Source organism: Tachypleus tridentatus, chromosome 9 (assembly GCF_004210375.1).
Source record: "Tachypleus tridentatus isolate NWPU-2018 chromosome 9, ASM421037v1, whole genome shotgun sequence".
Lineage (NCBI taxonomy): Eukaryota > Metazoa > Arthropoda > Merostomata > Xiphosura > Limulidae > Tachypleus > Tachypleus tridentatus.
This window is the reverse complement of record NC_134833.1, coordinates 4,021,018-4,047,560: the sequence shown is the minus strand read 5'-3', so window position 1 is coordinate 4,047,560 and position 26,543 is coordinate 4,021,018. Positions and strand designations below refer to the sequence as shown.

The 26,543-nt window shown below is 30.3% G+C and overlaps 1 protein-coding gene across 3 annotated transcripts in view; it reads right to left on the bottom strand.

Moving 5' to 3' along the window:
• Positions 1-3,829: 3,829 nt before the first annotated feature.
• The window catches only part of LOC143224681 (tight junction protein ZO-3-like), an 89,788-nt gene continuing 67,074 nt past the window's right edge, over positions 3,830-26,543 (bottom strand). For all 3 annotated transcript variants that reach the window (XM_076452840.1, XM_076452841.1, XM_076452842.1), the window contains 7 exons: positions 21,403-21,467; positions 20,111-20,235; positions 16,806-16,865; positions 15,588-16,172; positions 15,134-15,345; positions 9,729-9,872; positions 3,830-6,588 (listed from right to left, as the gene is read on the bottom strand). In XM_076452840.1, coding sequence (XP_076308955.1) covers positions 6,482-6,588; positions 9,729-9,872; positions 15,134-15,345; positions 15,588-16,172; positions 16,806-16,865; positions 20,111-20,235; positions 21,403-21,467 — 1,298 coding nt within the window. In that variant the 3' untranslated portion in view covers positions 3,830-6,481. The remainder of the gene's footprint in view (positions 6,589-9,728; positions 9,873-15,133; positions 15,346-15,587; positions 16,173-16,805; positions 16,866-20,110; positions 20,236-21,402; positions 21,468-26,543) is intronic.

Below are 26,543 nucleotides of genomic sequence, written 5' to 3'. Positions count from 1 at the left end.
TTAGATTCATGATACACAGATTAATGGGAAATCAGTTTTCTGTTTGTAAAACTTAAGGTTTTAAAAGTGCATTAGTGTTTATGGATATATTCATATATTAAATATAAAGTATTACATAAACACATGTATTTGAAGAAATATATTTGAGGATTTATTAATATATTAATATTACACAAAATTATTATGGAAATTTTGGATTATGTCCTGTCCTATTACAGTATTAATTTAATTTTAAACCTGAATGGCATATTGTGTATAGATGCACTCAATGGTTAAACACAAATTTATAGCAAACATATCCAATCATTCTCATTTTGGAAATAAAAGTAAGGAATGTACTGCCACAACTAAAATGGTATCTTTGAATCACAGAACTCTTACACCCACAGTTGGAAATGTAGAGCAATTTCAACAAAATCATGTTTTCCATCCTGAAACTGCAGCATTAGTCACTAAGCTGTACCTAGCTCATTGTAACACAAGCATGTTTAAAAGTTAGAAAATTGGATAGAAGAAAAGTGTTGTTTGAATAGAGTTCAGTCAAACTGGTTTAATGTAACAAGTGGGGGTATCTCAGTCTTTTTTATTTAACTTAATGATGAAGAAATAGAAGTAAATTACTTAGTTTTACAAATTATATTGAGGTATTGGATGTTACCGGCTGTGAAGAGGATGCTGCTGATTTACAAAAGGTTTTATGTCATTTATTGTGTTGGATAAATAAATGGTTGATGGGTTTTAATTGTAATAAATGCAAGATATTGCATGCAGGTTATCAAAATTTTAATGAGAATAACATTAATAGTGTCATGAAAAAACAATATTATTAGTGTAATGGTTGATCAGTTTCTTAAGTCATCCAAGCTGTTGTTAGTCGTAAGAAAAGCAATATTTTAGGTTGTATGTATAAAAATATTGAGTACAAGTCAAAAGATGTTATGATTTCACTGTATTTCATATGTGGAATAATGTGTTCAGTTTTGGGCTCCTTACCTTAAGAAAGACATTGAACTGTTGAAAGGGATTCAGAGAAGGGTTTCCAAGATGGTGTCTGGGATAGAGGTGAGACTAAGATCTCTCAAACTGCTATCTCTTGAAAAAGGAAGAGTTAGGGGGGATCTGATTGAGGCATTTAAGATTGTAAAGTGAATTGATAATGTTGATGCATGGTACCTGGGACAGTGGGGTTATCATACGAGGAGAGGCTGAAATCTCACAGATTATTTCCTGTTGAAAAAAGAAGAATTGAGGGTATTTGGTGAAGGTTTTTTAGGTTGTAAAGGAACTGATACATCATCGTTTTTCATATTTAACAGTGAGAATAGTTGATAGTGTTGATACATCATCGTTGTTCATATTTAACAGTGAGAATAGTTGATAGTGTTGATACATCATCGTTTTTCATATTTAACAGTGAGAATAGTTGATAGTGTTAATACATCATCGTTTTTCATATTTAACAGTGAGAATAGTTGATAGTGTTGATACATTATCGTTGTTCATATTTAACAGTGAGAATAGTTGATATTGTTGATACATCATCGTTTTTCATATTTAACAGTGAGAATAGTTGATAGTGTTGATACATCATCGTTGTTCATATTTAACAGTGAGAATAGTTGATAGTGTTGATACATCATCGTTGTTCATATTTAACAGTGAGAATAGTTGATAGTGTTGATACATCATCGTTGTTCATATTTAACAGTGAGAATAGTTGATAGTGTTGATACATCATCGTTTTTCATATTTAACAGTGAGAATAGTTGATAGTGTTGATACATCATCGTTTTTCATATTTAACAGCGAGAATAGTTGATAGTGTTGATACATCATCGTTTTTCATATTTAACAGTGAGAATAGTTGATAGTGTTGATACATCATCGTTTTTCATATTTAACAGTGAGAATAGTTGATAGTGTTGATACATCATCGTTGTTCATATTTAACAGTGAGAATAGTTGATAGTGTTGATACATCATCGTTTTTCATATTTAACAGTGAGAATAGTTGATAGTGTTGATACATCATCGTTGTTCATATTTAACAGTGAGAATTGTTGATAGTGTTGATACATCGTTTCTTATATTTAACAGTGAGAATAGTTGATAGTGTTGATACATCGTTTCTTATATTTAACAGTGATAATAGTTGATACATCATCGTTTCTTATATTTAACAGTGAGAATAGTTGATAGTGTTGATACATCATCGTTTCTTATATTTAACAGTGAGAATAGTTGATATTGTTGATACATCATCGTTTTTCATATTTAACAGTGAGAATAGTTGATAGTGTTAATACATCATCGCTTCTTATATTTAACAGTGAGAATAGTTGATAGTGTTGATACATCATCGTTTCTTATATTTAACAGTGAGAATAGTTGATATCGTTGATACATCATCGTTTCTTATATTTAACAGTGAGAATAGTTGATATCGTTGATACATCATCGTTTTTCATATTTAACAGTGAGAATAGTTGATATCGTTGATACATCATCGTTTCTTATATTTAACAGTGAGAATAGTTGATATTGTTGATACATCATCGTTTTTCATATTTAACAGTGAGAATAGTTGATAGTGTTGATACATCATCGTTTTTCATATTTAACAGTGAGAATAGTTGATATTGTTGATACATCATCGTTTCTTATATTTAACAGTGAGAATAGTTGATATTGTTGATACATCATCGTTTTTCATATTTAACAGTGAGAATAGTTGATATTGTTGATACATCATCGTTTTTCATATTTAACAGTGAGAATAGTTGATAGTGTTGATACATCATCGTTTCTTATATTTAACAGTGAGAATAGTTGATAGTGTTGATACATCATCGTTTTTCATATTTAATAGTGAGAATAGTTGATATTGTTGATACATCATCGTTTCTTATATTTAACAGTGAGAATAGTTGATATTGTTGATACATCATCGTTTCTTATATTTAACAGTGATAATAGTTGATATTGTTGATACATCATCGTTTCTTATATTTAACAGTGATAATAGTTGATATTGTTGATACATCATCGTTTCTTATATTTAACAGTGATAATAGTTGATGGTGTTGATACATCATCGTTTTTCATATTTAACAGTGAGAATAGTTGATAGTGTTGATACATCATCGTTTTTCATATTTAACAGTGAGAATAGTTGATATTGTTGATACATCATCGTTTCTTATATTTAACAGTGAGAATAGTTGATATTGTTGATACATCATCGTTTCTTATATTTAACAGTGAGAATAGTAGGTTTAGAAGACACAAGTATAATATTTGGTAAAATAGGAATTATCTCCAGCTAAGACAGTTTTATCTTTCTAACAGAGTGGTTGGTTTTCTGAATGGGTTGCCATCAGATATTGAGGAGGCAGTAAATTCAAATGGATTTAAGAAAATATTTGATATGTATATGAATATTTTTTTTAAGAGTTGTATTAGCTTAGTGTGTGAAACAGTCAAGATGGACAAATATGTCCCATGTTGTCCCCAAATGGTATGTTGTGTTAGAATAGATGCTGACTATTTAGATAATAAAAGTATAAGATAGGCGTAAGTACAAAAACAAACATAAAAGTGGTACAAACCCTGTTTTCAAACACACTTGTCATCTAAAATAATAAGGCAATAAAACTGGGTAGATGTTTAATCATTTGCATATTTTGAAAAATAATGTTTAATTTTTATTTTTTAGAATCTAAATATTTTAGATAAAAATACCATTCACGCCTTTAAAAAATTATTTTTGATGTTCTTATGAGCTTCAATGAACTTTCTTGTTTTAAATCCAACACAAACCATTAGACACTCAGTTAACAGTATTTTTATATTAATAGCTACATGTGTTGTTTTTGAGAAATAACAGTCTTTCTTAAAGCCATTAAGTCATTAGTTCTTCCTATTTAAAAGCCACATCATTCTTTTGAAATTACACTGAACAACCCATTATAACATCCTTGACTTACATCAGACTTACAAACTAATTTATCTCTCTGTTAACAAAGTAAAATTATTTAATTAGAACATATAGTTTAATTCATTCAATTTAAGTATCATATGGTTACATACAGAACAATCTCAGTGACAGTAAACTTTATACTTCACATTTTTTGTAACTACCACAAGTAATAAAACGATTTACTTATTGTTAAACATCGGAAGTTTTAAACATCTGAAAAATCAAAATCACTTGTAGTAAAGTTTTCAAGTCAGGATTAACATAACATAACTGGAGCTTCCTGTGAACTTTTCTATAGTGATGCTCACTAAGTAAGGTTGAGAAATGTTTCAGTAAAATATAAAATATTATATACTAAAATAACTATGTAAAGTGGTTAATATTAAAATAACTATGTAAATTGGTTAATATTAAAATATTCATAGCATTCATTATTAACATATTATCAAATGATTTCAATCATGATTTTTTTCTCTATGCTATTTGCTTATAAGAAAACATTATCTCTATACAAAAATAAAATATTAATACTAATATGCTGTGAAATATATAATGTCTAGCAACATTATTTACCCTCTGCAAAGTTTCCACATGTTATTACTGTCTGAGCAATCATGAAACTTTGACTTTATATAATCTATTTCAAACTGTCATAGCTAAGACAATGCTGATATTATGTAAGCAAGTTTGATTTTCAAAGAAAATTAGAATATTCTTAATTGCATATGTATTCAACCTTCGTGACGACAATCTTAAATCAGTTCAGGTCAGAAAAGTAGTGTAATGATTTCTTTTCTGTGTGTAAACAAAGTGGCTTAACTTTAGAGTAAATGGATCTATTCAAGCCCCAACTCATACAGTGATACAACAAACCAACCATGAGGACCATGAATCTTTTCAAACAAGTCAAGGATAAAGTGGTGAAGAAACACACAGATCAGGAGAAAGTTACAAGAAAATTTCAAAGTTACTAATTCTCCCTTTCAGTCCAGGGAAGTCCATCATTAAGAAGTGGAATGTGATTTATGCCACCCAGAACAGGCTGTCCTTCCAAACTAAGCAGCCAGGCAAGCAGAAAACTAGATATGGATGCCATTGTGAAGCCAACAGTGGCTTTGAAAGATATGCAAAGTTCCACATCCCTACAATAAGCTGGCTCGTATGGGTAAATCACAAGAAAGAAGCCATTACTGAAAAAGAATCATCTTAAATCTTGTATGGGGTTTACAAAATCATATAGATTAAACTACACGCATGTGTCAGAAGGTTTTGTGGACAGAAAAGATAAAAATTAAGTTTTTAGGCCTAAATTAAAAGCATTACATCTGGTACAAGCCCAACATAGTATATCGCCCAATCATTACCATCTGAACTGTCAAGCATGTTGTTGCTAGCATAATGTTATGGGAATGCTTCTTATCAGCAGAAACTAGGAAGTTTGTCAGGATTGAGGGGAAAATGAATGGGGCAAAGTACAGGTGAATCCTAAAGGAAAACTGGCTTGAGTTACCTAATATTCTAAAACTGGATCAAAAATTCACATTTCAATAGGTCAATGATACAAAGCACAAGGCCAAACCAACACTGGAATAGTTTCAAAAGAAAAAAGTGAATGACATGGAGTGACCCAGTCAAAGTCCTAATTTGAATCTAATAGAAAATTTATGGCGAGATTGAAAATTGCAGTCTATCAATGATCTCCAATTTGTCAGAATTGAAGTAATTTTGCAAAGAAGAATGGACGAAAATTACACCATCTCATTGGGCAAAGTTTAATATCTTCTTTGCAGGATTTGCTGACTTTGAATCTCTTTCACACATAACAGTGTTAAATTTGATCATTAAGGTTTTAAATAAAAACAAATTCATTATGAGAATTGTTTACCTTATTTGTAGTTCATCAAAATGGACATTATTGGTAGTGGGTGAATACTTTTGTAAGGCACTGTATATGACTTAATCTGTCCTGTCTGTAAAGTTAATGAAATATATATAGAACTAATTCACTAGTTTGCACTTTATCACATTTGGGTAACTAAATTAACAATGTTTATAAAAGTGGAATCCAAGTGAAAGAAAAATAAACAAACATGACCAATTATAAGTTTTATTCTTTGAAACATTTAACTAAATAATGTTTAATATCTCTCAAGCTTTTTGTAAGTAATGTTTTATATTTATAGGTATCTTAACTTGTAACACGTAACTCAACTTTAAATTTTATGACGAAAAACTCACTTTTTTTGAAAATAAATGTTTGGAGACAGTTTGAATGGGTAAAGAAAAAAATTATTATAAATGCACAACATTTTGATGTTATCATCAGTTATCCATGATGACTTAATTATGTTGAAATATTGTACATTTATAATAATATTTTTTACATTATTCATTCAAGTTGTTTCAAATTTTTATCAATACAACTTTTGCTCCATTATAAAATAAGTAACTCTAGTAATTGAATCATGCATTGCAGAGATAAAGGTGGATTTAGGGACAAATCTAGAAGTGATCTACTAGAACTGAAACATAGTTTTCTTTCACACAGCTGGAGGACACTCCATCCATATTATCTAGTGATACATTATGCCATTCAGTAGGTTGACCACCTGTGTGAAAAATATAACTTGGTTAAGCTATGCTATTCACCACAAACAAACAGGAGCTACAATTTATGAATCAAGTAAATATTTCTTAATGAAACTTTTATTAAAACATATTATTAATTTGGAATTAATATTACAGCCTGAGACAAGAGAGAGAGGATCAAGAGATATTAATATTGTTTTAACAGTTTCTATTGTTGGACTGTTTCTTTTCTGTTATCTACCTAAAGAAAGTGTTTTGTATTTTTTGATACAATTTCCATGATTTTATTCTAGGGAAAGGCCTAACTTAATTATTCCAATTGTCTGTTAATTTTCTCATACATACACTACTTTATATATGTATATATTACTCTGTTGCAAATACAACTTCAAATTTACAAAAATTAAACTAGATTATTGTCATAAAGTACTTTTATACACAATTTATAAACTTATTGAATGGTTAAGAAACTCTCTCTCAATATCACAATGCTAAAATCAGGGGTTTGATTCCCCTTGGTGGACTCAGCAGATAGCCCGATGTGGCTTTGCTATAAGAAAACACACACACACTGAATAATTCATTGACGTCACTATATCTCTAATAATCGATTAAACAATAACATAATACTTGAGATTCAATGTAACTTACTAATATTCACCTACTCTAGTCTAATGACCATTTAATACTGGTCTGAAAGTTCTAAGAAAATTTTAATCTTAACTCATACCCACCATGCTATGGCAAACTGTCCCTCTTTTTAAGCAACATTGTAAACTTTTTCAAATGTCTAGATTAAAAACGTAACCTACAATAATATTATAAGCTAAACCATTCTGAACAAGATATGTCCAACTTAAAACTCATTAAACATGTTATTAAAGACATTTTCAGTGTTGGATAGCTAAGCTTAAGACTAGCTTGTATATCTTTTTCACCTAGCTTTATGGATAATTTCCTTATTCTCATTAGGTCACAGTGTAGGTGTAGATGACAGAAAAGTTTAGAAAATTTCGATTTGAGGCTTGTCTGATGACATAAACCTATGTATTTTCTATACTCCCTAGAAAATTAATTCTTTTGCATAATTCTCTCTTTTGATCTTCTTTATAAAGTACGGTTGCTACAAGTGCATCCCTGGTCTGGATGTTGTCCAGTGGCTAATACTTGATTCTTTGTCAAATTAGGGATGGTAGGTGATAATATGTTAATAGAATAATAGTTAATAAATTGTTATACAAAATTTATTTATTTCTAAGTGAAACATGTTTATAGGACCTTATTCTTTTGGACAGAATGGCTTACACTGCTTTTATTTTCATATAAATTCTTTAAACCCTCTGTTTTTACAGTATTAGTAGCATACTTGCTGGGTGTAGCTTCACATAGAACTCATACAGAAATAACTTTCTTAAACAATATGCAACTTAAACAAGAAAAATAAAATTCTAAAAACACTAAGTCTTATTCAACAGAGTCCATACCTGGTAGAAACAAACCTAGATCCCACTAGTGAAAAGGGCTTTTGTCTATAATACATAGTATCCAATGTAGTATCTAACAAAGCAAAGCTATATCTCACTTCTAAACATTTTTGTCAACGATCAGTAGTTGACATGATTTCATTTTCATTCAGAAATATATTACGTTGAATTAGAGTTGAACAAGTTTCACTTGTACCTTGTCACCAAGAATGTTTAATTCATCAATAGATGGATATATTTTATTTTGTGATTTAGAATGTTTTACTAATCAAGAGGTGGATAGGTTTGTATCTTGTCATTTAATATGTTCAATTCATCTGAGGTGGATGGGTTTGTATCTTGTCAGTTAACATGTTCAATTCATCTGAGGTGGATGGGTTTGTATCTTGTCAGTTAACATGTTCAATTCATCTGAGGTGGATGGGTTTGTATCTTGTTAGTTAACACGTTCATTTCATCTGAGGTGGATAAGTTTGTATCTTGTCATTTAATATGTTTAATTCACCTGAGGTGGATGGGTTTGTATCTTGTTATTTAATATGTTTAATTCACCTGAGGTGGATGGGTTTGTATCTTGTCATTTAATATGTTTAATTCACCTGAGGTGGATGGATTTGTATCTTGTTATTTAACATGTTCAATTCATCTGAGGTGGATAGGTTTGTACCTTGTCAGTTAACGTGTTTAATTCATCTGAGGTGGATGAGTTTGTATCTTGTCAGTTAATATGTTCAATCATCTGAAGTGGATAGGTTCGTATCTTGTCATTTAATATATTTAATTCACCTGAGGTGGACAGATTTGTATCTTGTCATTTAATATGTTTAATTTACCTAAGGTGGATGGGATTGTATCTTGTCATTTAACATGTTTTATTCTTTTAGGGTGAATAGATTTATATTTTATTCTCTAGAATGTTTCATTAATTTCAAATGGGTAGACTAATAGTTTGTGGTATAGAAAACAATTTAGGAAATGATAAATTCAAATTGCCACAAGAGACCTACTTTGATAGAGATTTGATGTAATATGTTGCTAACATCGTTATATGATACATTACATATATTCTTCAACCTTCTGCATAAACAAAGACATTTGTAGATATGTTATCGATGAACATTATTTCTTCTGACCATTTCACCTTTTACAATCTGCTTGTGGTCATTTCATCACTGAATGCAAAGCTTGGAGTTTTTAAGAGTAATGAATAGCTTTAACATTGTTTTTGGACTATTTACCACCAACTCTGATAAGTAACATTTAACACTGAACATTGAGTATTATTTTTCAGGTGCCATTGTCTTCAGACTTACTTTCACAAGACTACATGCAATTTTGCTGTCACTACTACTCCTGTGCTCAAGGTGTTAGAAGTTACCATCAATGGTGACAACACACAGAACAAATGGGTAACTTTGGCTACATTGTTATTCACTCCTTTCTCAAACTCAAACCAGAAGCTCGGAAGGAGCTTGCATATAATATGCAGGCTTCTTTATAAAATTTGAGTTTAAGAAACTTGCAAGTATTATATTTCACCTTGCAGTTCATGGCCAAGACAAAGTATGTGTGTGTATATATATATGTATTTGTGATGCTAATGTTGACCATAGAACACAATCTTTAAATAACTGTGAACATCTATCTATCTCTGAAGAAGCCTAAGTATTACTTACTACTTGGTGTTTCACTTGACTTTAGAGCAAAAGACCAACTTTCTGGATTAACTGAGGCACAATGAGGCAGTCTCAACTCAACTGGAATGTTGAATTTCAACCCGTGAGGGCCACACATGACCAAAGGGCTGAGCAACATCTCGCCTGTAAAATTAATTAAAACTGAAAAAACTGGAATTATTTAATGTATAACTTAGTAACAGAATAGAACAAAGTTATGATGCACTGTTTTAGCTTCTATTTTATAAACTTTAACAACTATATAAAATGTATATCTCTGACTTCGTACATTTTATAGGTATCATTGAACTTCAATCTTCTTGTGTCTACTGACTAAAAGATTGGACTAACTAATTGGAATTAACAGAAGGTTGGTAAAGAATAGCTAAACATGTTGGTTTTTGTAAAACTTCCATTAGAAAAAAAGATTACACAAAATTGTGAAAGTTGTTGTCAACATGTATACCTGTTATAGCAAGTTTTTGCTACAATATTCATCATACTACAAGTTGTTGTCAATATATATACCTCTTATACTCAGTTATGGCAACAATATACTTCTTACTTGTGGGTTGTTGTGAAATGTCTACTTCTAACTGCATCTTAAGGTTAACATATACCACATTCTTGCAAGTTGTTGTTACAGTATAGCTCTTACTGTAAGTTAGTTGTGAAAACAAACTTTTTACTATTAACTTCTTGTCAAAATGTACCGTTTACTACTGCTTGGGTGTTGTCAAAATGTACCGTTTACTACTGCTTGGGTGTTGTCAAAATGTACCGTTTACTACTGCTTGGTTGTTGTCAAAATGTACCTTTTACTACTGCTTGGTTGTTGTCAAAATGTACCTTTTACTACTGCTTGGTTGTTGTCAAAATGTACCTTTTACTACTGCTTGGTTGTTGTCAAAATGTACCTTTACTACTGCTTGGTTGTTGTCAAAATGTACCTTTTACTACTGCTTGGTTGTTGTCAAAATGTACCTTTTACTACTGCTTGGTTGTTGTCAAAATGTACCTTTTACTACTGCTTGGTTGTTGTCAAAATGTACCTTTTACTACTGCTTGGTTGTTGTCAAAATGTACTCTTTACTACTGCTTGGTTGTTGTCAAAATGTACCTTTTACTACTGCTTGGGTGTTGTCAAAATGTACCTTTTACTACTGTTGTCCCCATCTATTAGTTCTGATATCACTTTTTTTAATTAAAAACAAACGTTCAGTAAGATATTTCATTTTGATAGTCTGAACCAAAACCATAAACAAAAAAATTTCTAAACAAATTTATTTAGTTACAAATTATGGTGTAGCCTAAACAAATTATGGTGTAGTCTGAACAAATTTTCAATGTTTATTCTAATTCAGAGTAAATAAATAAATCTTTGGAAAATGAAGATATTAATCTTGATGTTTAAACAGATACTTATTAATATTTAATTAATGACTCCTCACTCATGCAAAGAAATTATTCAACACAAAGCGTTTTCCAAGAATAGCCTCACATGATTATAGTTGACTACTTAAATACTGATAGACCAATGAGTAGTTATCACTTTTTACTGTCTCCAACTTGGTCTTTATCTCTATAATTTAGTAGATTTTCCAAACAAACCACCTACCATATCAAACTTCATTTTAATCATTAAATATTAGCTTAAAAACAAAGTCGTTGCAGATTAAAACCAGCGTTGGCATAATCAGTTTAGAGAGCAGATGTGCAAGGTTTTAGTACAATAATTAAAGAATACCTCTACAACACACAGTTATCTGATTTCTGCAACAACTAGAGATTCAAGGACCTAGTATGTGGAAAGATAGGTGTTGTGATGTTTTTAAATTCTGGCTTTAAAACAACTGGATATGTGATGTTTAAGCAAAATCAACACTACATTTGTTGACGAAACAAAGACTCGGTATCCATACAACTGGAAATTACAATTGCATTGCAATATGCGAAATAAAAATATGTATAATAAATACTCTTTGAAGATGAAGTTAAGATAAATCACGTGAGCATAAAAAGTTAAAGTAATGGATAAATGACCAAAACAAAGCTCTAACAGTTAATCTTGTCTCTTTGAACACAGAAATAAAATTTCCTGTATCTGAAAACAAAAAGGAATGTCTACAAAGACTGACAAAACTGTGTTTATAATTGACATTCTCTCTGAAGGTGACCACTTGCATAGGCACACCACAAGAATTCATGTGACAATCCTAAATTAAAAAAAAACATAGCCTATAACTGTATGAACTTCCAAGATAAAACAGTACAAAAATGTATGTTGAAAACCATAACCTACAACAATATATAGTGTCAAGAGCAAATGTCAAGATGTAACATATATCAAGGTTAAAATTCGGTAGAAGTAGTATATGACAGATGGTGACTGGTTTAAGTGTTACAATCATATGAGGTTGCTATATTTAATTTTTCAAAGAGGAAAACTACACACAAAGTATTTCAGAGATAGTAGGATGCGTTAGTGAAATTATATCTATTCCTTAGTACAAACATTAGGAACTAAGGGTAAACTATTGTAATCTATTTCACTGTCTTTAAACCAGATCTCTCTACTTCACTATGACTTAAGGGTAAACTACTGTCATCTATTTCACTGAATTTAAACAGGATTTGTCAAGCTACACTATGACCTAAGGGTAAATTATTGTTATCTATTTCACTGTCTTAAAACCAGATGTGTCTGCTACACTATGATCTAATGCTAAACTATGGTAATTTATTTCACTTTCTTAAACCAGATTTGTCTATTACACTATGACATAAGGGTAAACTATTGTCATCAATTTCCCTTTCTTTAAACCAGATTTATCTGTTACACTGTGACCTAATAGTAAACTCTTGTCATCTATTTCACTGTTTTTAAATTAGATTTGTGTGCTACACTATGACCTATGGGTAAACTACTGTCATCTATATAACTCTCTCTAAATCAAATTTGTTTGTTACACTATGACCTAAGGATAAACTATTGTAATATATTTCACTGTCTTTAAACCCTATTTGTTTCCTACACTATGACCCAAGGGTAAATTACTGTCGTCGGTTTCACTGCCTTTAAACCAGACTTGTCTACTAAACTATAAACTAGGGGAAACTGTTGCCATCTATTTCACTGTCTTTAAATCAAATTTGTCTGCTACACTATGATCTAATGGTAAACAATGGTAATCTATTTCACTGTCTTTAAAACAGATTTGTCTACTACACTGTAACCTAAAGGTAAACTATTGTCATCTATATCACTGTCTTTAAACCAGATTTGTCTACTACACTATGACCTAAGGGTAAAGAACTGTAATATATTTTACAGTCTTTAAACCCTATTTGTCTGTTACAATGTGACCTAAGGGTAAACTATTTTTGTCTATTTCACTGTCTTTAAACCAGATCTGTCTACTACACTATGATCAAAGGGTAAACTACTATCATCTATATCACTTTCTTTACACCAGATTTGTGTGCTACACTATGACCTATTGGTAAACTATTGTAATCTATTTCATTGTCTTTAAAGTAGATTTGTATGCTACACTCTGACTTTAGGGTAAACTATTGTAATCTATTTCACTGTTTTTAATCCAGACTTGTCTGCTATACTATAACCTAGAGGAAAACTGTTCTTATCTCTTTCAGTCTTTAAATCAGATTTGTTTGCTACACTATGACCTAAGAGTAAACTACTGTTATCTATTTCACTTTCCTTAAAGCATATTTGTCTCCTACAATATGATCCAAGGGTAAACTACTGTCATCTACAGTCATGTGAAAAAGTTAGGACACCCTGTGAAAGCCTGTGTATTTTTACAGAGCTATAGCTCTGCAGTTGTTGATACAAAACTCAATTGATAGAGAAAGAGAGAAAAACGTGATTAACCAAGTATTATAAAAAAATTAGGATACTACAGATTTCTATGAGATAAAAAGATGTAATATATTTTACAACTTTATTCTAAAGAATGAGGTAATAGCAGAAGACCTTGTATCTATATGAAACACACATATAGTTGAAACCTATAATTTGTTGTTGTTTAACCTGAGTGACTTGTGTTCTGCCCTCAGCCACTGAACCACTGGAGATACGTTTTGCCTTTGTAGTGTTTCTCAAGGTGCAATAGCATTTAAAAATTTAAGTTGATGTAAGTTTGGAACATTTTATTCAACAGTTGAATATTTGTCTTCCTTGAACTGTACATATTACTTAGGTAAGCTAGTTAATGTACCTGTGGGAATTACAGTTTACAAAAAATCCAATGGGAGATACAAATATCTAACTCCTGGTCCTTAAAATGATAAAGAGTATACATGTGGACTAAGAAGATAAAAGTATACCTTTTAATTAGGGACTCAGAAATACAATTAAGGATTTTTTGAGCAATGTGAGAGAGAGTTCATATTGTCTCTAATGGATTCCACTACAGTCTTCTGATTCAAAATTGTAATCTAGGAATAATTTATGGCTTATTCAAAAGTCAGAAACATGTTTCTTTTCACATTGCACAGTTTTGCAGTTGCTAAAAGAAATGCACTTTATTTACTTAGTTTGACAAACTAATAACCCATGAGATCATTTTGGCTGTCAGATAATCACAAGCTTCAGTGATGGATTTTATTTCTTTTCTATGGTTATTACAAAAGAAAAAATAAAAATTTATGTTCATATGAGTTCAATCCTGTAAAAGCTATCAAGCATATTATTCATACAACAACAAAGGAAACTATTTATATGTATGTTTTTTGAGTATTTTTTCCCTGCTTGTCATGCCTGTGTCTGTAATGAGAAACATTTAGTGTTAAAATTGCCATGGAGATTATAATTTGTAATAATTTCTTGCTGCTGTTACAAACCATTTTTAAACAGTTGGCACAAAAGCTAGTATTTTAATCATTGATACAGATGCAGTGGTCCAACTATCAAATGAACATATCTATAGATGTCACTTATATTTATGATTTCCCAACACATGACCTACTCTCCGATACAACTCTTAATTTCTGGTCAAAATATCTATCTATTATTTTTGTTCATCAAAAATATTTTTCCACAAAAATGTTACATTCCTTACTTTACTTTGTTTAGTATTTCTGATCAATAACATAACTTGTCAGCTCTTTATGTTTATAGTTATTCAATTAACAATCCATTCTTTAGCTATTTTGTACAAGGTAGACAGGGGCCAGGAATATTGTCAGTGGTATTTTAAAGGAAACAGATTGAAAATGAATATTTTACATACTCTAATATATTTTGATGATGACATACCTAAAAGTAATATAATTCTAAACAAGAAAACACAAACATTCAATTTTTAAAGAATCAACTACCTAAGGATTTTGGCAGTCATGTGAACTATTTTGTGTTGTAAAAAGTCACTCCAACAAACCTTTATCTTTGTCGAGAGGAGGAAGCATGTTTGTGTCTTGACAAACTTTGAAGTAAATCTCCTGATTACAACCTTCAGGTAGTGCTCCTGGTGGAATAATAATCTGAACCCCTGTTTCCTCTGATGTAAGAGTTCCTCCAGTGTGGTTGAATTTCCCATGTGCTGTAGCAACAACTCTGTGACTGCAATCTGTGGAACCAAAGGACAGTTGCCTAGTGACAAAAACAGATTCATGTGTAAGTGAAATGATTGTAGCAGAGTGATGAAGAACCAAGAAAAAAGCAAAAGGAGATATTATAGATTAACTAGCAAGAATGTAAGTGTATAAGGTATGTTTCTCTAAGTTTCTAAAAGTTACATTAAAGTCAATAAACTAGTGAAGTATTTCATTAATACATCTTACAATAAATAACTCATATTGATACTGACTTCAAAAGTAAAGTATTTTATGTACCTTGATGGCTCAGATGATGTAAAACTGTCTCGGTCACGAGACAAAGAATTGGGTTTTTTGTATAGTTCAAATGCACTACCATGATTTTCTGTATTAGAAAGATCCATGAAACCAGGAGGAGGAGATGAGGAGCCATACTGATCTTTAGTTCCTGATTTACAAGAGTCAAATGGAATATTCTGATATGATCCAGGGCCATTCATAGAAATAGAAGATGGTTCATTTGTTCTAGTACTCCCTGCTTTTGTGTAGGACTGTAGGCCATTACTGTAATTACAATCCGTGTAACTTGAACCAAATCCTGTATTATTTTTCTCTTCCTCTCTTTTGCTTAGAAATGAAATAGGTTGTTTCTGCATGAATCTAAGAGGTGGTTGAGGAGTCTGAGAAAGTTCCGAGTCTGAATAGTGAGAATAAGCCCCTTGTGGTGGTTTATAGACTGACTGACCTGGATTGTTGTATTTTCTGTAATAAAAATTCTCCTGATTGTTTTTACTACTCATTACTTCTGTCGAAGGGGCATCTTGCCTCCATGGTATGTTCTGATAAGCATTAGGAGGAACTGTCCTACTACTGTTTGGTGTCCTGCAGAAAAATATATTGTTATTTTTCCAGCATAGTTGCAAGAAGCAAAATGCAATGCTGTACCACACAATTTAAGTAATGTATTTCAATATTAATCATACGACTTGTATTTAAGTAATGTATTTCAATATTAATCATACGACTTGTATTTAAGTAATGTATTTCAATATTAATCATACGACTTGTATAATACATGGAGTCAAATTTTAATTACAACAATAAAACTGGAAATGTTAATATTTTTTCTAAAATTCAACATTTATTAAAACAAAATTCTTATAAAACTCTGAAGAAGTCATGTGAAAACAAATAACTCAAGTGTTTTGAAAGCACCCAGGTTGTTGGGTTTCTTATTTTGTGGTTGATATAATAGTAAGTCTTATACAAGTTGATATATTTTAAATTGTTTAAACAAAAATAATAGTTGCATATTGCCTATAACCCCATCTGTTAGAAATTACTGTAATTTACAATAACATAAAAAGATCAATCTGACAAGATCCTGAAAATGTCTGAAATATAAAAGTAGAAGCAAAAGTTTGTAATGATTTTTCAGTATTTATGTTGGGATCAGATGATTTTGAAAGCTATATATAAAACAGGATTGCCATTTTTGGGTTCATATTACCTTACCTAGAGCCAAAGTGCATCGGTTTAGAAGGTGGAGAAGGTGGCTTGTTTTCTTCTGATGAACTAATATAAAACAAACAAACATTGATATAAAATGGATAATATGTATATGTAATACTTAATTAGGACATACTACATTTCACATTACCTATTTCTTTTTAAATAATTGACAAAGGTAATAAATAATAACATACACAAAAATGACAAAATTATATAACACTATAGGAGGAAATAAGTGTTTCAAAAGGAAAAACAGACATACAGGTCAAAGTGGTAACAATGTAGTATAGAATAACACAGAAGAAATGTAAAACATTAAGAATGAGATATTAAATAAAAGGTTTTTGTGTTTAATGACAATAAAATAAAGAAGAATTATAGAAAGACATATTGTATACCATGAATGGAGGCAGTAATAATGTAATTTTAACATGCCTCAAAGCAAAATGTTAGAAAATGCACTATACAATAATAATAACTCGAGTCTAAATATTTATTGTGGAAAGCTTCACAACACAAATATAGTTAAATATTTAAATAAAAATATAGTGTGATTAATTTGTTAAGAATAAAATATATGAACCATATGTTATATATTTATAAATTTTCTTTATATGATTATTAGTATTATTTCTAATAATTTCTTAACAATAACAAATTCCATACATACACCTCACCTTCTTGCTAAAAAGTATTTCTCTTCAAAATTTAATTTAAGAAATATAATGTTATTTTATTTTTATTATTAGTGACGTTTTATTATTATCTAAGTTGCCTTGTTGAACAGAAATTCTGTTATTTTGTTTCCCGATTCTACAGTTTTCATCTTCACTCATGACCAAGTTGTTGGAGAAAAAGAAGTCTACAGCAGTAATACTGCTTGGATCACAGCATCTTAATGTGTTGAATTTATGTTACGATAAATGTTGACACACAAGTAAAAATCATACATAGTTTGTGCCAACTTAGCTAATGATGTGACTAAAGAAGTGTCTTGATCCACAGAAGAGATATCTGCAACAGTTTCAGATAATTTGGTTATTTTCGCCATAAGTATCTTTTCCCACTGCCTACACAGGAGTACAAATAAATCAAGTAATCAGCAACAAACCCAAGGAAAAAAAATCAAGTTGCAGCTGATTTCAATAAGAACCTCTATCTATTTCTTCAGTTGTCCTGATAGATATGTCTGTGACACGACACAGCATAAAATACCTAGAGATGTTTTCCTTGCAAACAGTGAATGGAAAACTTTGATGCTACATCACTGGTACAAAAACTAGACACACAGGAGTTATAATAGTAGACATGGTGTTTTGTTTAGATATCCTGCAGCTCTATGATGAAACCATATACATAATGTCAATCAAAATTTATACTGTGTAATGCATGAATATTGCTAGAAGTTATTACGTTTCCACCTAATATGTGACAAGTATTTGATGGTAAACTATGACCACTAGCTAGAGCTGTTGGTGAAGCCTGAAACACACTGTTCTCTCTCTAAGCCAAGCTATACTTAACAATATTCTGAAGCATTCTGATTAGACTTAATAAATATTCTACAGACACCATTACCTATTACTGTTATAGAAAGTAGAGGAACTGGCCATAATAGTTATTTGTCCTGGCATGCTCTGACAAGGTACAACAAAATACTCAGATTCAGCTGGACTGAGCCTTATTTTGTTCTATGGTGACATAAACTGTTGAAATATGACATTCAGTGTTCACATGTTACATGAAAATAACCAAACTGAATCCATGTGTTACTGAAGAGACTTTACTGCACTATTTTGACCAGTAAGCACAAATCTAACAAGTCACAGCTCTAAATAATAATGAGAGTACCATCAATTACTACTACCTTTTGGTGGAAGATGTACACAAAGAATATACTGAATCTACTCAGACACTTATGAAAATATTTGAATGTGTACACACATATGGCTACAACAGTGATGTAGTCACCAGAGTCAAGAGTAAGAGATAACTTTTACCGCTTGGAATTGTTAGTTGTTTTACTGTGTAATATAACCACACACTTCTCCAAATACATCAGCTGCTTAAGTGAGTTATGTAAACAAGTCAAAATTGTAAATGATGATGGGATATGTAAATAAGTCAAACAATAAATGATGATGTGATATATAAACAAGTCAAAACTGTAAATGATGATGGCACATATAATAAACTAGTTAAACTATAGATGATGATACGTAAACAATTAAACTGTAGATGTTGATAAGAGTACAACTGAGTACTAGAAACATCACTGGTAGCCAATGACAGACAAGATCTAACAACAGAAAGCAAATATGAAATGCTTCACTACCTTGTTATGTGTTTATTTCACAACATAAAGGATGTTTAAGTTTCTCAGATTTCAAGTTTGGACCTTTCTAAATTTTGTAAAGGTCATATGATGTTTTACTTTCAGTAGTAGATTTGACAAAGTAAGTTATAGATGATTGTATTTAATGTTTACACTGGAACAGAGACACTTCTAGATTACTGAGACATAATTTTCTTTTGGTCAGCTACAGAAAGGTGAATTGTGAATACATCTTTGGCAGTCTCAGAAAAAATGTTTTCAATCAATGAGGACAGTATACTCATGTTTAAGAGAACTAATATTCTGTAGGAAAGTTGTGTTTTACTTGTTTCTTCTACCAGTCTTGCATATGTTCATCAACATCAGTCTAATTAATCATCAACGAAACTTCATTTTTATTTTCAATAAGTATTTGGCACTTTTGTTATTCTATTTCACCAAGAAATAGCTCATTCCAACAAACAATCACTTTTTTATCTTCGGTTGATCCTATGGTTTATTCCAAACTGTGTGTTATCAACCATCAGCTGAACCTGCAGATGTTAATAACTCTGAATTTTCAAAAATTTACTGAAGGGAACATGATTTTTATCAGCTATCCTTGTAATAGAAAGACATAGAGTCATTAAGTACTGCACGTAAATAAAATTATGGCTCTTCATGATGGGTTTTAGATTGCAATAAATATTGTGATCAAAAGTAAATTTGATTACAAAATGAATTATTTTATTGCAATGAGAGTGTATTATAACAATGAAGTTTTCATAAAGTAAACTGAAAGCAAACATAAATTTAAATAAATTATTATGAGAGTTTTATTTTTCTTGGAGAGGGTTTAGTATATTACAGGAGATGTGATTTAGTATGTGGTTATATTTGCTAGAGTAATGGAGCACATATCTGTTTCTCTAATTGTACACATAGAAAGCCAAGACATTACAATAAAGAACGTAGAAATTGAACTTAGGCTTACTTGAATCTGGAATGAAGATGATGTGTGGAAAGATCATGCCTGGCAGTATCTTTTGTGAAATCATGTAGGGCCCTGACATTCTGGCTAGTTGTCAGAACAAATCTTTCAGGTGGTTTGCCATATTGCTTTAAAATAAAAAGTAAGAATAAATTCATACATTTCAGTTGAATAAAATCAAGATTATGATACCATAGCAGGAATTATAATTTACTCTTATCATTAAGCTCAATATACAGGCCCTCAATCAAACTTAATATTGTACAATGACAAACCCTCAATCAAACTTGATATTGTACAATGACAAAAGTCATATATTGTCATTACTCTTTATTTGTGGAATAGATATTAATTATTCAAAGAATTTTCATTTAATATTTTATTTGGAAGTTTCATATTTCAGTTATGCACAGCAAATTAAAAGAACTAAAACCAATTACAAGAACAAGTAATTCAACAAAGGCTCACATTGTTAGGCCATAAACATGTTTTGAAAACAATCATGTGGACTTCATTTATATACAAACATATTGGTGAAATGACTAAATTATATTAGTTGTACAAGTTTGTAGTGTGTATAACAATGTATAATAAATACAGTGATGAAGTAAGAAAATTATATTAGTTGTATGAGTTCATGATGTGCATAACAATGTATAATAAATACAGTGATGAAATAAGAAAATTATATTAGTTGTGCAAGTTTGTAGTGTGTATAATGATGTATAATAAATACAGTGATGAAGTAAGAAAATTATATTAGTTGTACAAGTTTGTGATGTGTATAATGATGTATAATAAATACAGGGATGAAGTGAGAAAATTATATTAGTTGTACATGTTTGTGATGTGTATAATGATGCATAATAAATACAGTGATAAAGTGTAAAAATTTCTTTTTATCAAATATTAAAGAGAGTAACTTTGCATTCTAAACATTAAATAGTAAGAAAATTTGATTCTATATTTAAGAACAAAGCTACATTGGGTTGTTTGGTGTGCACATTGAGAACAATGAAACTATGGGTTTAATTGTTTTAAGTCTATAAACTTCTGTTTCATTGGTGGAGTAATAGGTAAATTAAATGTATCCTTTAGGGTTTTGAATAATAAGAGATAAAAGAAAGCATTTTGCTCTGATTGGAGGATAAAAAAATTGCTGACACAAGTGGTCTGAGACCAATAGTTTTAATAGCACTTGAGTGAAAATGTATACAGTTTTTACTTAGTTCGTTATTCAGTATATGTAAGATAATAAGAGAAAGATTCTTCCTTATAATTTAAGAATAACTTACTGGCTTCACTTTGGATCTGTCCACTGAAACAACAGGTGATGACTCTCTGTATTCACATCTTCTTCCTAGAACAGAAACCAATATTAAAAAAAAAATAGATTACATGAAATTGGTTTAAATTATCCAAGTAAAAAGGTTAAAAAATATATAATAAAATATAATACTTGACTCAAGAATATTCATTACTTCTTTTCATTCAGTCTTATTACAAGTGTGTTGGTGTAAAGCATTCCATTCTCATGTCTTCTCTGATGTTTCAAAATCTCAAGATAACTAAGTACTGATAACATCAAACATGTATCAGATAATTACCTAATGAAACTGTAGATTTATTTTTACCTTAGTATCAGATAATATACACATTTTTTGTTCTGTTGTTTTCAAGATTAACCTTATGCTCATGACAAGTGTTTTACATACAAAAGCACATTACAATTGTATCAATATTATGTAAAGATAAATAGAATTTTATGTCACTACACTTCAAAAGTATCAACATTATGTACACAGTAAAAGTGTTATGTAAATACACCTCAAAAGTATCAACATTGTGTACACAGTAAAAGTGTCATGTAAATACACCTCAAAAGTATTACCATCACGTAAACAGTAAGTGTTATGTAAATACAACTCAAAAGTATCAACATTATGTAAACAGTAAAAGTGTTATGTAAATACACCTCAAAAGTATCAACATTATGTACACAGTAAAAGTGTTATGTAAATACACCTCAAAAGTATCAACATTATGTACACAGTAAAAGTGTTATGTAAATACACCTCAAAAGTATCAACATTATGTACACAGTAAAAGTGTTATGTAAATACACCTCAAAAGTATCAACATTATGTACACAGTAAAAGTGTGATGTAAATACACCTCAAAAGTATCGACATTATGTACACAGTAAAAGTATTATGGAAATACAGAAATATTACCATTATGTGAACAGTAAGAGTGTTATGTAAATGCTGAAGTATTAACACTATGTAAACAGTGAAAGTGTTATGTAACCACAGAAGTAAACTGTTTTAAAATACACAGTGAAAATGAATTTATTATTTGTTCATTTACTGTATTGAGCTATAATGAAGAATACTCAGATGATCATTATTAAATAAAAGATAAATAACTATCACTTTAAAGGGTTTTGATCAGAAATCACCTTTCTATAATTTAACCATTATATATTATTATTAAAAGTTTCTGACAAAAAGCAAGTCAGTTATATTGATCAGAAATGAATAAATTAAATAATAACTGGTACATTAATGATGATAACCTTGTACAGCAAACTGATAAGAAACATGAACTGATATTTTGGTTGTCTGACTTAGTAAAAAATGTCAGTGTGTTAATCTTCTAACTAAATTAGTAAAAATTACTAGTGGGTCAACCCTCCAGTTAAGTTAGTAAACAAAATACCAGTGGGTTAACTCTTCAGCTAAGTTAGTAAAATTTATTTGTGGGTTAACTCTTCAGTGAAGTTGGTAAAATATCAGTGCGTTAACCCTACAGATTAGTTAGTTAAACATGACGTTTTGGAACAACACAGGGCCTATTGGTACATCTTGGTTGTTCCATACTAGAAATTAACTTAAAAAAAAACAAACAAAATAAATCTTAAAGCCAGTGCTTACTACTCATAAACTTATCAAGATTTTGTTAAATTTACTGCTTCAACAACATATGATGGTGATCCATTCAAAAGACCAACCATCCTGTTAGAAAAGTAAAACTGTCTGTGCTGAAGATGATTCCTATCCTACCAAAATTTATATTTGTCTTCTAGACCTACTGTTCTCACTGTTAAATATGAAAAAAGATGATACATCAACATTATCAATTCCCTTTACAATCTTAAACACCTCAATCAGATTCCCCCTAATATTTCGTTTTTCAAGAGAAATTAATCCGAAAGATTTCAGCCACTCCTCGTGTGACAACCTCTCCCATCCCAGGCACCATTCTAGTAACCCTTCTCTGAAGCCTTTTCAACAATTCAACATCATCCCTAAAGTAAGGTACCCAAGACTGAACACAATATTAAAAATGTGTCATGAAATTATAATTATTTAAACTTGTATTCAATATTTTTTATATATACAACCAAAAATTCCATTTGCCTTACCACTAGCAACTGTGCACTACTTGTCTATTACGCCAAGATCCCTTTCATTTATGACACTTAGAGTTGTTTGTATCCAAATTATAATTCAAATTATGATAACCTACATACAGTATCTTGCATTTGTCACAATTAAAACCCATCTGGCATTGATTTGCCCAAATCAATAAATGATCTAAATCATTTTTAGGGAAACAGCATCCTCTTCACATCCAATACCTTGATATCATATGCAAATTTAAGTAATTTATTGACCATTCTTTCATCTATGTCCTATTGTAAATCAAAATGGACAAAGGTCCTAAGACTGAGCCCTCACCAGTGACATTAATCCAGTTTGACTGAACTCCATTCATAACAACCCTCTGCTTTCTTCCACTCCACCATTCTTCTATCCAATTAACTAACTTATCCTCCACACATATAAATATAAGTTTTTATAAGCTTTTCACATGGCAGCTGTTCAAATACTTCATGAAAATACATATACATCAAATCTGTAATCTTACCTTCATCTATGTAAGCAGTAACTTTTTCAAAGAATGCCAAAAGATTTGTAAGGCAAGATTTTTGCTTGGTGAAACCATGTTAACTATCAAATAAAAGTCTGAACTTTATCAAATAACCTTGCAATTCTTTTTATAACAGACTTTTTAAAACTCTTCTCTCAACTGATGTAATACTAATAGAAACCTTTGAAGAATATTATCTGTTGCAGGAGCCTAATAATTTTTAAACTTTCCAATTTTGTCTGAACCAGCTCAGGATTAATGCAGTCATCTTGTTTGATTTCATTTCCATTTATCAACTGTTCAAAATCTGGAATATTGCTTAAACTCTGTAATCAGAAACCAAAGGAAAAGCAAAATTTAAAAACCCATCCATTTCATAATCATTAGATATAAGTCTTCCTTTATCCCCAAGGGTCCTACCCTGATTCTAACATTCTATCTACCCTTTAAGTATTTAAAGAAACCTTTACTTTTAATTTTTAAACCATCAGCCAACTGTTTCTCCTACATCCTTTTTAATGTTCAAATTTTTTGTGTCACCAAGTTTCTTGATATTCTATAATCTTCTAAATCTCTTGTCATATCAGTTAATTTAAATTCCTTAACTTTATGACGCTTTTCTTTAATGTTATCATAATCAACCTGGTTTGTTACTTGCAGCTATCCTTTTCTTTCTCTGAGGAATACGTTTACCATGAATGTTCAAACCTTTTCCACATATGATTAGTGATTAACAATAGATAATTCTTGTCTCATCCGTTAAAAAATTTGATTTTTTTGGAATTTGTAACCAAAATATCATTACACCTTATCTTCATATGCAGCAAAACATTGAACTTAATAAAGCAATGATCACTTTTACTTAGATGTTCCCCATTTTCCACCCTTTTGATAATTTCTATATTTAAGTTAACAATAAATCTAAAATGGTATTGTTCATATTAGTTCTTTGACTAATTGGTGAAGAAAGCCATCCTGAACAGTTTTCAGAAACCTTTCTTCCTCATGGTTTGAATCTAGCATTTCCCACTCTATATGCCTATAATTAAAATTACTCATAATTATGACTTCAATAACAACTGAAATTTTATTGTGATTGTAAAGTTTCTTACTAATTTTATCAATATCATTTCGAGGTATGGAAAAAATTCCCACTAAAAGCCTTTCCCTTTATATTCATTAACAGAAACCCAAATGGATCCCATTCTCCTTGGTATTATCTTTAATATCTTAAACTTAAATGATGCTCCAGAAGCTCAACAAATTGGGCTATGAAACATTGGCTCATCTTCCTTACTTCCCAGACTTTTTCCAGTATTTGGAGAACTTTTTACAAAACAAAAGATTCAACAACAGAGCAGTAGCAGAGAATGGGTTTAAAATTTTTTTTTTTAGTTCTAAAACTTGAGAGGTTTATCATCATGGCATAAATGACCTTTTTTCTCATTTGACAAAAGTGTATAGATTCAGTAGGTTTCTATTTTGATAAATAAATTGCTTTTGAATTTTTTTATTTAAAATCTGCCACTAATATTCAAACACCTTAATAGTAACAAATAACAGTGGATTAACTCTCCAGCTAAGTTAGTAAAAATACCAAATGGTTAGCCCTACAGGTAAGTTAATAAAAAATATGAGTGGGTTAACTTTCCAGCTAACCCGTTAAAAATACCAACTGATTAGCTCTACAAGTAAGTTAGTAAAAATTACCAGTAGAATGAGCTTCCAGGTAAGATGGTAAAAACCACCAGTGAATTGACCCTTCAGGTGAGTTGGTAAGAAAAATACTAGTGGGTTAACTCTCCTGCTATGATAATAAAATAATATCAGTGGGGTAAACCTCCAGTTAAGTTAACACAAAATATGAGTGAGTTAAACCTAAAGGAAAGTTAGCGAAATACTCATCGGTAGTTGAAGTTCAAATCATTTAAATTATCACCACAAGACTCAATGTATCAAAAAATTAAAATCTATAATGGTCAAAATATATGGAACTAATAAGTGCGTACCTTCTCTGTTAATAATATTTTCACAAGGTATTTTCAGCTTATGGAACTTAGGGTAGTCTAAATTTCATATAACAAGCCAACTATTTAAAATTTATAAAAGCTTGCATTCATTTGAGGTTTATTGCTTCTGGCTATTTTTTGTGGTGCCTTTGGCTCAGACAGTATGTTTCTGGCTAGGCAAGACTAAAAACAGAAATCTTATTTGTTATCTATTTATATCCTAAATGTGATAGCAATAACAGAACAAAAAATCACAAGTGTTCATGTGAAAATTAAAACAAACCTGTTTATAGTGATGGTAACACTATACTAGTTCTTAGGTATAAATGTTTTAACATTATATGATGCTCAACAAAAATATAGTCATCCACAATATTTTTAATGGTTCCACAATAAAACATTAAAATAAAAAAAAGTAATTTTAGAGAAAATGATCAATTAGGTATTTGGAATATTCAATAATAATGGTTTTTTATGTAATAAAGACTAGA